This window comes from Malania oleifera, chromosome 12 (genome assembly GCF_029873635.1).
Source record: "Malania oleifera isolate guangnan ecotype guangnan chromosome 12, ASM2987363v1, whole genome shotgun sequence".
Taxonomy (NCBI): domain Eukaryota; kingdom Viridiplantae; phylum Streptophyta; class Magnoliopsida; order Santalales; family Ximeniaceae; genus Malania; species Malania oleifera.
In genome coordinates, this window is record NC_080428.1 from 85,577,505 (window position 1) to 85,589,588 (window position 12,084).

Here is a 12,084-nt window from a genome sequence, read left to right on the forward strand (position 1 = left end):
AATAATTTACTATGGTAAATTAGAATCCATTATCAAGGCAAGTCTAGAAAATTTCTACTTCTGCTCTTTCTCCACAAGGAGATTTCAAAATTTTAATCACTGAAAGAAACTGATTCTTGAGTTCAATATTTTACTGCTGTGTTATGAAATATGATGTCTTGAATTTAATACTTTGTAAAATTAGAGAAAATTCAGTGCAATTTTGTACATATTTTATTCAAAGTCATGCAGATCCAAATTCAATGCCGGAACTTCAAATTGCCAAACAAAAGATAATTGATTTTAGCTGTGAATTACTAGGAAGCAATTATGGTAAACTGGGTAGAATGAAGGACAAAAACGTAGAAGGAAAAAATTGTACTATAAAGATATACAACGGCAGCAAAGGTAGCATGAAATTAAAGTTAAGTTGTGAAACAGTGGGGCGTTAAAAGTGGTACAATGGGACAGCAGCAAACTACAAATGGGACAAGGAAAAAGTTGTAAATCAAAAGTGAATCAGAGGAAGTTCATTCTGCTAGGAATCTTAATGCCTGCCCTTTTCAGTAGCTCGCTAGAAGCCTGCTTCGCCATTGTAATAACTTCTCCCTGCCAAGCAAAACTCGAGCATTTAGACATCAATTATTAAATTTACACTTGCTAAAAAATGTACATTTTCCAAATTTAACAGCATCAGATATGCTAGGGAGGGGGAGTTTTCCTCGTATTCAATCCATCAGCCATTCGGACAATGGCACAATGAAAAGAACAATGCCACTTGAATTAGAGTAGGAAGGAAAGAAATCGAAGCTGTCATTTGATTTCTGCACGATCTTCATTCAATTTTTAATTTCATTCTATTCCTTTTTCCCGCTCCATTCTATTCTGCAAATCAAACATCTTATGCTTCTCTTCATTTAGCAAACCCAAGATCATATGCTAATCAATTTGCGGATGAGCATTATTAAACTTAAAATAGGTGTTTCAAAGGTGGATGACTCGAATAAAATCACAAGTGCTTAATAAAATTCACTGTTTCTTAGCTCTTTGATACTGTCATTCTTGGGATTAAGCTTTTAAGCCTCATTCAGATCTCAAAATGGGAAGGAGTGGTATTGAGAATCCTAGTCTAATTAAATCTCATTGCCGAGGAATCGGGTCACCATTGCTTAAGGTTTTTAGTCTAGAATTTCGGGAATAGCAATCCAGGTTTATTTGTGGTCCTCCGGGAATGATTCCCCTAAAATCTTGATTCACTAATTTCATTCCCAGCCTTGCAGATTAATTCCAGCACACAAAAAAAGAGTATCTTGAACTACCTCATCCACGTTTAACACCTTCTGATCCTTCATAACCCACTGACCGTTGCACATGACAGAGATGATGTTTTCAGTTCGCATGCAATATACAAGGCTGGAAATGCTGCATATTAGCAAGAAATAGGCATTAATCCATTTAGTGACATAAGCATACTGGCTGGGGAATAAGTTAAGAAAGAATGGGAGGATTCAACCAAATAAATACAGCAGTTAGACCAGACATAATAGTTCCATGGAACAGCCAAATAATTAAAAGTTGAAAAAAATTAAGCACCATTCAGTCTAGAATGGTAGTTGCCAATTAAGTACTCAAAATATGTATAAAAGCAAATCAGTACTTAAAAGTAGGCATTTTGGTTTGCAATGACAGTTATTTTCACTCAAGATCCTATTAGGTCCTTGGAAGCAAGCATTAATCTGAATCTTCTGAAAAGAAAACTTAGTATCATGTTTACAATGAACAACTGAATAGAGTGCTTTATGATATAAGAACAAGGATATTCAATGTTGTTCATATAAAGAATAATGTCCGCACTCAACCTCATGTCCTACCACTCCCTCTTGAATCAGCACCTGTATTCTCAAGTTCATGAAGTATCAACACTGCCCAGGTTTCCACCCCATGCACATACAGAGTAATTACCTAAGAAATCATATTATGCAGTCATGGCATAAAGAATAGGGCAAAAGACACTCACCTTCCTAAGGTTTGACAAAAAAACAAAGACCTCCCCTGAGGTTTAAAAAATGCGACGAACCCCCCTTGAGGTTTCAAAAATGCCATAGACCTCTCCTGAGGTTTGCCAAAAAGGCACAGACCTCCCCTAAAAAAACTCATCTTTTTACAAAAAAATAAAGGGAGGTTTGTGTCTTTTTAACAAATCTCAGGGGAGCTCCGTGAGATTTTTGAAACCGTCGGGGGAGGTCATTGTATTTTTGCCAAACCACAGGGTAAGTTAGTGTCTTTTGCCCTAAAGAATAAACTTCAATTTGATCCAGATCAGCATTCGCAATTTTAAGCACAAAACAATAAGAAGATTCATTTTCATGAATACTTAAATTGCACTTTTGAGCTGCAAAGTTTACAACACCATAGCTGGGTCAAAACACTGTAGATTATTTCTTAAAGAATGGGTTCATACCAATCATGAACAGGAACCATAGGCCATGAGAAAGGATTGACAATGATCAAGTCAGCCTGCCAAAAAGGGAAAACAGACATTAATTAGCCTCTCATGGCAAGCATCAAGAAAGGTTAATCAGTGTGAAATTGATGCAAGATAACATGGTATATAATATGAGAAGTGTAAGGGTGAAATACATGGTAAATATAGCACCATAACTCTCAAAAATCATATGAAGACACCATATTATGACTTTTATGTGGACATCAATTTATCTCCAGTAAGCTTTCAAATTTGCCCACTTGCCATAACTTGATAAATTTGGACATAAGGTTGATAGATCCTAATCCTTCTGCCTTATCTTTCTTTCCTGCCTCCTGAACTGCTGCTACATCAATATTTAGGTTTTCCCCGGGAACACCCCAAAAGGGCCAAAACACATAAAAAAATTTGCATTGATGTGAATTAATCAAGAAGAGATCAAATAACAACAGCTGGAATTCTCCATCTATTGGAGGACTAGTTTTGATTTAAATTTTTTACTTCCATCTTTAGATATTTTTTTCCCCAGAGACTAGTGGAATAATCTATGCAGTTTACCCATGAAAGATCATTACTAAGCATCTAAGCATTCAAAAATAAATAAAGATAACAATTTTGGAACAATTCAAAAAGTGATCTTAAAACTTCATAAATACAAATAGAACAACAATCAGTTGTATCATATAGCTTGGAACAACAAAAAACCTTGGGAATGATGTAGGACAGCACTTAATAAAAAATAAAAATTCCACGCAATGATACATCGCATGGATTAGGGATTATAACAGTTCAGACATTGCACTAAAGGACATTGCTCCGAGTCAGGATAACACTATAATTTTTCTGAAGATAGAAAAGCTGTAAAAAGCAAAGGCATAAGAAATAAATAATTAAGCAGTCTCACTCTCTTATTGGTAATATGATATTGACTTGTAATCAGCAGAATGAGGCTTCATTGTCATTTATTCTTCAATTTAATGGCACCCTTCAAATGCATGTGACACCTAGTGCCCTGAGCTCCCACGTCATCAGGGATCTGGGAAGGGCGTAATGTACATAGACTCACTTCCACACTTGGAGAACAGAATAGGACACCCATATCATTGTGGCCAGGCTTTCCCTCTAAAGGCATAACAAAAATGCTTACACTAAATTTCAGAAACAGAAAATGCGAAGCTCATTCTAGGACTGCTCAAGCTACCATGTGTTCAGGTTATTACAGTTCACCAATAAAAGAAACTTCAAAATTAAAAGGACGAAACAAATCAAGAAACAAGGATACATCATAATGATTCAATAATAAATCATCCATCTTGGCACAACAGGTTCAAAGATAAGGGGAAAGAATCTGAGACAATTATCCAACCTTCTTCCCAACCTCAAGTGACCCTATCTCATTCTCCCAGAGTACTGATTTTGCACCATATATAGTGGCCATTTGGAGAATAGTGTTAGCAGGAAGTGCCGTGGGATCAGTTGTTCCACTTGCATAAACTTCCCGACCTTTGTTAATAAGAGAGGCTAGATACATCTCATCAACTGTAGAGAGGTAAAGTTTATTAGTATACTCCCAAATATCATGACTCATGCGAGCATTCTAAAGACAATTGCAAAAAAAACACTACAAGGAGATACATATGCTACAGAAAAAATGAAAAGGTGGACTTTTTTTAGTCGTAAATGTACAAGTTCCAGCATACATAGGCCCAATCATTCAGCATTGAAAAACCATTTGTCAAATTCTTGCATTAATTTGTTCATGGGAAAATTGCAAGATTTGGTGAACAAACCAATGCTCATTCTGTTATTTGATGGTGCCCCATCAGTTCCCAGGGAGACACATATGCCAGCATCTAGCATCTCCTTTATGGGTGCAAATCCAAGCATCCGCATTGCAGCAGCTGGACAGTGAGATACTTTAACCTCAGCCCTTGACAGAAATTCAATCTGTTGGGGGAAATATGAGATTAGCAGTAGCCACAACAACAAAATGTAGTATGACTAACTAGAGATTAAGTATTTAATGAACCATCAGTGGCTCAATGCCGAAAGGAAGAAAATAAGACACAAAGCCAATTTGTCGGTGTGAGGACTTCAAAATATTTACAATGATGTGTGAGACAAACTGATGTAGGACGGTTCTAAGTAGTCCTAGTCCTAGGTTGACCCTCTTTGTAGCACACACACAATATCACAATCTATGGCAAGAATTAAATTAACCAAGCCTGAACATCACAATCATATTCTAATGATCACAAGTTGTTGAGATTTTGAAAACATACATGATTTGGTTTAAAAGCCCTTAGTTGATCATTTCATTCAAGTAATCAAGTTCACTTTAAAAGATGGTATATTAGAAGTCTTAGATCACAAGTCCTAGCATACAAATCAAATATCCCTAAGCATGGTACTAGCAATCATGTTCATGTTGAAAATCTAGGAAGATTCAGAGAATGAACAAGGTTTTTCAATCAAGGATTCGGGTAGAGCTTCAAGGCTCACAAGGTACCTTTAGGGCTGTTTTAGATGGTCACAAACATGGAATTAAAACAAGCTTACCAAAAGGTTTCAAATGACAAAAACCAAGACACACAAGTACTCGATCGCACCACAAACAAGCCTGTTGATCCTTAGGAATCTTGAGACAAGAATGAAGCTTAAGGAAGGTTGTGGCTGTGAATTATGAAAGAGGAGTGGGCGTGTAGTGTTGATGATGACGTTGATGTTGTCGTGGTCTCACCACCCAATCTCCGGGGAGACAGAATGTAGCCTCACACTACTCACTCACAAGGAAAGGAACAAGATTCATAAGTTCAAGAAAAATGAATTTAGTGATTCGACTTACATCTCAATGATATAGTCAATATTAAGATCAGATTTTCAGCAAAGATAATATTTTCCTTCAAAAAACAATCTCTGTAAAACTCTTGTTTAACTTTAGCACTTAAGCTTTAATTTAAAAATCAATTTACAGCTAGTTAATCTCAGATTATTTACTCATGGATTCAGAGTTGTAAGCTTTTCTGAATTTTCAATCAACACTTTAATCAAGTAACTGATATATATTTGATCACACAAAAATATGTCCAGCAAGTTCACAATTTTCAACAAGATTCCTCTTTTAAACAAGTTCTTAAATATTCAACACAATCTCAAATATTCAACAGAATTTAATATTCAGCAAGAGGTAATATTCAACAAGTTCTTATGAAAATAAAATCAGTCACTCAGTTTATATCTTGCGGAAATTAAAAAGAGTAGGGAAGAAGACGTTGAACACCATTGTTTTTACAAGATTCGGCCGCAGCCTACGTCCTTGCCTCAAGGAACCTGCTATGAGGATTTCCTTTCCCAACTTCGTTACCAGGTGAAGTTACAACCTCTCTCCGTTCAAGGTGGAGTTCGCCTCTCTAACGAGAACAACCTTCTCGCTAGGCAACAATTCACAATACCTGAATCATCAAAACAATACAACAAAAGGCAACAATTGCTTGTACAAGAGAAAGCTCCTCGAAAGTATAACACCAGAAAATCTGATTTACGAGTGCAAGTTTCCAAAAAACAAATCATAATTTCTTTTGTTCACAGCAAGAACACAGCAGTAGTATAACCAAGAAAAATGTGCGTGCCATACTCTCTTGTCTTGCCCTACTGTGCGAGAATAGTACCTTTAAATAGTGTACAAGGGTTTCAAAAAGTTTTCCTAAAATTTTCTCTCAATTTGGAAACCAATCAAGCAAGATATGGAAAAAAGATCAGCGCTGTAACTTGTTTAAACATATGCATCAGTCGACTGTACTCGAAGGGTCAATCGCCTATGTTCTTTTAAAATTAGCGCATTCTAAAGGTCAGAATGGGGTCAATCGACTGGTTCTGATAGGTCAGTCAACTGGTCCCAATAGGTCAGTCGCTTGTGCCTATTCTGTTTGTATATTTTCAAAACCAGTAGCACCACAGTCATCTAATGAAGTGTCATCAGTCACCTGTCCTTTCAGCAACACTTGTTTTTCAATATTTTTGGTTCCAAACTTAAATATGTTGACCTTATAGGTCATACCCTATTTTGATTATGACAAATACTCTGGTATTTAATGTTTATCAAATTTGTGTGAAAGTTCATATTGGCAAGATCATATGATGGCATGTGGTATCTTGAAGCAAAAGAAAACCCAGAAAATTCATTTGTTGTAATTTTATATTAAGTTTAATTCGGGTCTGTAATAATAAAGTATGAATGGTCTGTAATAATTGGTGTGCATTATGCATGTAAAAACTGATAAGCTCAAAGACTTTAGAAAGACCCTAGGTCCTTGCACTTACACTAAGGTTAGTCCCCAAAATCACATAAGCTATCAGGGGAACCTATTGAATTGAAACAAGACTTAAAGGACTAAAATAGTAAGGTTTCGGGCGACCGAACCTTGGTGTTCAAAAAACCTCGGTCAACTGCACCGTTGAATAGTCAGCGTGTTGACCTGCCTTCAGGCGACTGAACTCAGAATGAACTGAGTGTCCATGATCGACCGAACTCAAACCCTAACTTTTTCCAACAACTTGGGCGCCCGAACTTCACGTTCAGAATACCCTCGGGTGACCGAATGTGCAAGTTTGGCAGACTGAACTTGAGACCAGACAACCGAACCTCGAACAGATTGGAAAATCGCCTTGGTCGCAAATCAAACCCTCATTCAGGCACCCAAACACGGAAAAGTTACTTTTTTTGTTGTGTCTGTTCGGGCAACCGAACCTATGGCTCCATCGACCGGAACTCTTGGGTTGGCCTAAATTTTACCGCGGTTAATTACAGTTAAACAGGGTTAATTTTCTTAAACTCTTTTAAAACAAATTTAATTATTCCCTATGTATCCCCAACGGTTATAATTTAGGTCTTCTCTATATATATGAGTTCATTTGCACAATTAAGGGGAGATTAGCACCCTGATTAGCAACAAAATTCTCTAAAATTTTCTAAGCTCTTTTTCTTCATACAAAGCCTATAATCTCTCATACAATCATTCATTTGCTAAAGCAATCTTTGTGAAAGCTCTTTAAGTGATTATACATTGTTCTATTTTGCTAGAAACTCTCATTGTATTTGTTGTTGTTTGATTTTCAAATTGAGAGTTGAGCAAAGATTTTTCCCCCGATTTTATTCAATAAATCTGTGTGTGGGAAAAATCTTATAGCTAGTGAGTCTTTGCATCGTTATTGCAAGACTCATTGAATTTGTATTTTTGAGTGTGCAAAAATCTTTTCACAAGCTCATTTTTCGAATATCTCTTGTGCATGAATATTAAGAAAATATTTTTTAGAGATATTTAGAATACTCTTGGTAGAAATCTTTGAAACCCTATACTGTGATTGAGATTTACATCTATACATAGTTTCAAAGATTAACTTGTTGATACACTCTTTTACTTGATTGGATATAGTCATTACTGTTGAGTATTGATTGCACACATATAGCACTGAGCTTATTGTTCTTACATTATTGATGTGCATTGATTGATACTGGTACAAATCTTCTTAGTTGAGAAGAATATATTTTGTACACATCTTGTATTGTGATTTGGTTGTATTCCAGGTGTGGGCCTGAAGAGGGAAACTTGCGCTATGAAAAGTCTTGGATTGGCTTTTGACCCGGTTAGGAAAGCTAGGTGTACCATCCTAGAAAGGTGTTGTAATCAGTGCCTCTCCACCCATGAAGTGAGCCTTAATAGAATCCTTATGCTTGTAAGCCAAGGCGGGGACGTAGGCAGTATTGGCCAAACCCCGATAACATTTCTTGTGCCTACTTTTAATTTCCGCACTTTAAATTTCAACACTTGAATGTTTGCGTTTAATTGTTTAAATATTTGATTGGGATTGCACCTAGGTTGTGAAATACTGCTAACATTTGGTTTAACCTAGGAATAAGTTCAAAATTCCAATTCACCCCCCCCCCCTTTGGGAGTACACCAAAGTCAACAATTGGTATCAGAATCTCGTTGCATAAACTTAAACGTTTTTGCAAAAGATTGCAATGGCTCACGTTGGTGTATCCCCATTCGGCGAGGGACAGTCACCTTCTAGCCCTCCATTGTTTTGTGGTGTAAATTACGCCCATTGGAATATAGAATGAGCATATTTATAAAATCTATGGACTTGAGGGTTTGGCTTGTGACAACTAAGGGAAGATGTGCACAAATAAATGAAAATGATTTTAATATGATTAATTCTAATGCCATGGGTATCTTGTACTGTGCTTTAGAGACTAATGTTTTTCATGAGATCATGGCTTGTAAAAGTGCACAGGAAATCTGGGTAGAGCTGGAAAGGAAATATGGAGTGATCCAGGAAAAGGGTAATGCCACTTCAAAAGCTCCAAGCTCTAATGATCTGGAAGTGGTAAATCACAGGGATAGTGCATTTACAAAACAAGAGGTATATAATCCTATCTCAGCCTCTATAGATGATCCATTTGCTGAATTCTATGATATACTTTATGCTGAATCATCTATTGAATATAACGATAGTTCTGTTGTTAATGCATGCAATATTCTCGTAAAGAATTTTGTAATATAAATTGTAATAAATCATCTGCTAAAACTTGTGATATACTAGCTAATTATAATGCATGCACTGATTCTGGTAACGATGATTGTATTAAATTTTGTGATGAATTCAATAATGAAAACATGCATGTGTATGAAGAACTAGAAAATGCTTCATTGAAAATACATAAGTTTCTAGTTAAGATATATGAAATGAAAAAGTTTTTGAAAATGAGGATAAAAAGGTGGCAAAACAAATAAAAGAATTGAAAGCTTATCATTCCACCTTTAAAAAGAAAAATATTGAAAAGATATTGAAAATTATGTGCTGGAAAGAAGTAAATGATTATTCTAAAATTATAATCAAAGCTGAAAATGAAAAGAATAATCATAACGCCTTCGCAATTAAAATGAAAAATATTTTCAAAAAGGGTTCATGTTCTGCTTATCAAACCCACAGTCAAGCCTCATAAGGTAAAAATAGAATAAATAAGCATAATCTTTTATGTATATTCTATACTTGCGTATTTTGCAAAACTATAGCGCGTATGGTTTAATTATTTACTTAGAAGTGCCAGAGGCTTAGATGAAAAAATAGCGTGGGTAATCATGAGAGCAAACCCCGTAGGACTTGAGGGAGAGTAGGTGTGATAACCCCAAAAAAAAAAATGGATATAGAAGATTAGTGGAGTGATTCCAAAAAGAAAAATTAATTAATTAATTAATCGGAATTAAAAAGAAAAAAAGAAAAAAAATTAATTAAAATTTATTTTTATTTTATTAATAAAATATATTATTAATATTAATTAAATATATTATTATTATTATTATTATTATCCTCCTGAAGCTTGCTAGAAGCTTCAGGAGATTCAAATTTTAATTTGGTTCTTCTTCTTGTTCTTCTTCTTCTTTTCTTCTTCTTTTCTCTTCTTTTTCCTACGCGTGCAGGCTCTCTCTCTCCTCTCATTCTCTCTCCCTCTCTCCTCGATTTCATGACGAATTTTCGCCCGATCGAAAATCGAAAAATACCGCTAGACTCCATTCTCCGCTACCGTCATTTCTACCAAAGCGGATAGGTAGTAGGAGCGGCGTAGATGTATCTCCTGGGGTAAGTCAATTTCCTTTTTTTTTTTAAATTTCTTGCAAATTATAAGCCCAATCGACGAACGGACACCACCACGAGAATTTAGGGATGATTCTCTACAAGTGTAGTGAGACGGAATTCTCGTGGGGTCGTCATGGGCAAAACCCCAAATTTGGGGTACGGGGGTTATTAAGAAGCTTTTTTTTAATTAATTAGGATTAATTTAAAAATGCTAAAATGTTGAGCATCCGAAGTTGAAGTAGGATTTCTAGAATTTAGGATCCGGGTGAGTGCCACGGGTGTAATTTTGGGACTTGCAGGCAAAATTCAAAAAATTAAGTGGGGGTGTTAAATAATAGTTTAAATGATAATTTGGGGTATATGGAGCTTAGGGAAGGTTAGTTGAGTATTGTTTTGAGGGAAATTAGTTAATTAATCTGGAAAATATGCAAATTTCAGGAGTTGAATTTCGGGTACCAAAGGCTTAGAATTTGGGTGTTAACGAGACTCTCAATAAGTCAGGTAAGGGGAATAAATTATAACAATATTTTTAGAATTATTATTTGAATTAATATGTGAAAATGAGCATAAGATATTTTGTCTGAAAATTATTATGATATAAATATCAGATAAATTGTGTGACATTTGAGTAATTGTAAATTGTGATATTTTTTAGTGTAAAATATAATGAAGAGTAATTTTTGAGAAAATATTAAAATGAGAATTACTGATGTGATTAGTGAGAAATAATGAAATATGGTATTTATATGTGAGTAGAAATGTTTTTCCTGAAAAATGAGATTTTGTGAATTACTAATATTGGAAAATAATGAAATGTCGTATTTATTTATGAGTGAAAATTATTTGCATGAGAAATGAGTTTGTACAAATTGTTGATATGAGTATTTTGGGAGAATGTGAAAAATACGTGAAATATGATATATGATATTACGAGATGATAAAATGTGCACAGAAAATGATGAGAATATTTATATTGAACTGAATTGTGATATACTGGAATATAATTGATGAAATGTCAATACTACATAATAATTGCGGGTATGTGGTAGTAAACCCTGTTGGATGGTTATGATATTGAGCACGGTACTGTTGCTAGTGGTGTTAGTGCAACCACACAGACTCTTGGAGCATGTGGCGTGACAGTCGACTATGCCATTATGTAGGGTTGTTGGGCCCCCTGAGTCCGAATCAGGGTTATAGGCCGGCCAGTCGTACTACAGACGCTATATGTGATATGATATTTGATCTAACAGGTCGGCCAACCGCGGTTAGATCCAGCCTTCGGGCCGCACAACCTTGACCATGAGGGGAAGCATGGCATAGATAGAAAGATCCTCAGGGTGGCCATGAGTTACAAACGTGATGTTGGTATTTGATACCAAGGATATTCATAAGCCGGAAAGTAAAATGAAAATGGAAAGTGAAAGAATGATAAAATTGGCTAAAATGAGAAATGAAATAAAGAATGGAAATTGAGAAATAAAGAATGATAAAATTGAGAAATGGAACCGTGTGAGTTGATAATATACATATTTGAGGCGAAGTGAAACTCTCCGCCTGAGGGCTTGCTGAGTAAGGTGAGTGCCTTGATAAGTATCAGATGTGGCCATACATGGTTGCATAACGTGTTAGAGCAGAGGGAAGCTACCTGTATGGGCGGGTAATCTTCCCTATTCTCAGGAACTTCGCGGTAAATATGTGTTGGAAATTATTGAATTTGAGAAATAATTTTAAAACTTATAAAAGCTTGTGTTGTATATCTATATGATTATGAGAATGTGTATATCAGTGTATTTTCTCAAATGAAACAATGATTTGAAAAATAAAGTGTATTATAATTGAACTCATATGGTCACACACTGTAAATAATTTATTCCTTCTTACTGAGATGTGTCTCACCCAATTTATCAAAATTTTTTCAAGGAACAGAGACCGACCGAGTGATAGAGCTCCGTGACAGTAGGGAGCTGGAACCCTGATAT

At 35.5% G+C, this 12,084-nt stretch overlaps 1 protein-coding gene across 3 annotated transcripts in view; it reads right to left on the reverse strand.

Annotated features, from left to right (window-relative positions):
• Window positions 1–342: 342 nt before the first annotated feature.
• LOC131144804 (uncharacterized) overlaps window positions 343–12,084 on the reverse strand; it is a 35,616-nt gene continuing 23,874 nt past the window's right edge. For 2 of the 3 annotated variants that reach the window (XM_058093677.1, XM_058093675.1), the window contains 5 exons: window positions 4,255–4,411; window positions 3,831–4,003; window positions 2,441–2,496; window positions 1,299–1,401; window positions 343–588 (listed from right to left, as the gene is read on the reverse strand). In XM_058093677.1, coding sequence (XP_057949660.1) covers window positions 499–588; window positions 1,299–1,401; window positions 2,441–2,496; window positions 3,831–4,003; window positions 4,255–4,411 — 579 coding nt within the window. In that variant the 3' untranslated portion in view covers window positions 343–498. The remainder of the gene's footprint in view (window positions 589–1,298; window positions 1,402–2,440; window positions 2,497–3,830; window positions 4,004–4,254; window positions 4,412–12,084) is intronic. The other variant, XM_058093676.1, reaches the window with a different exon arrangement.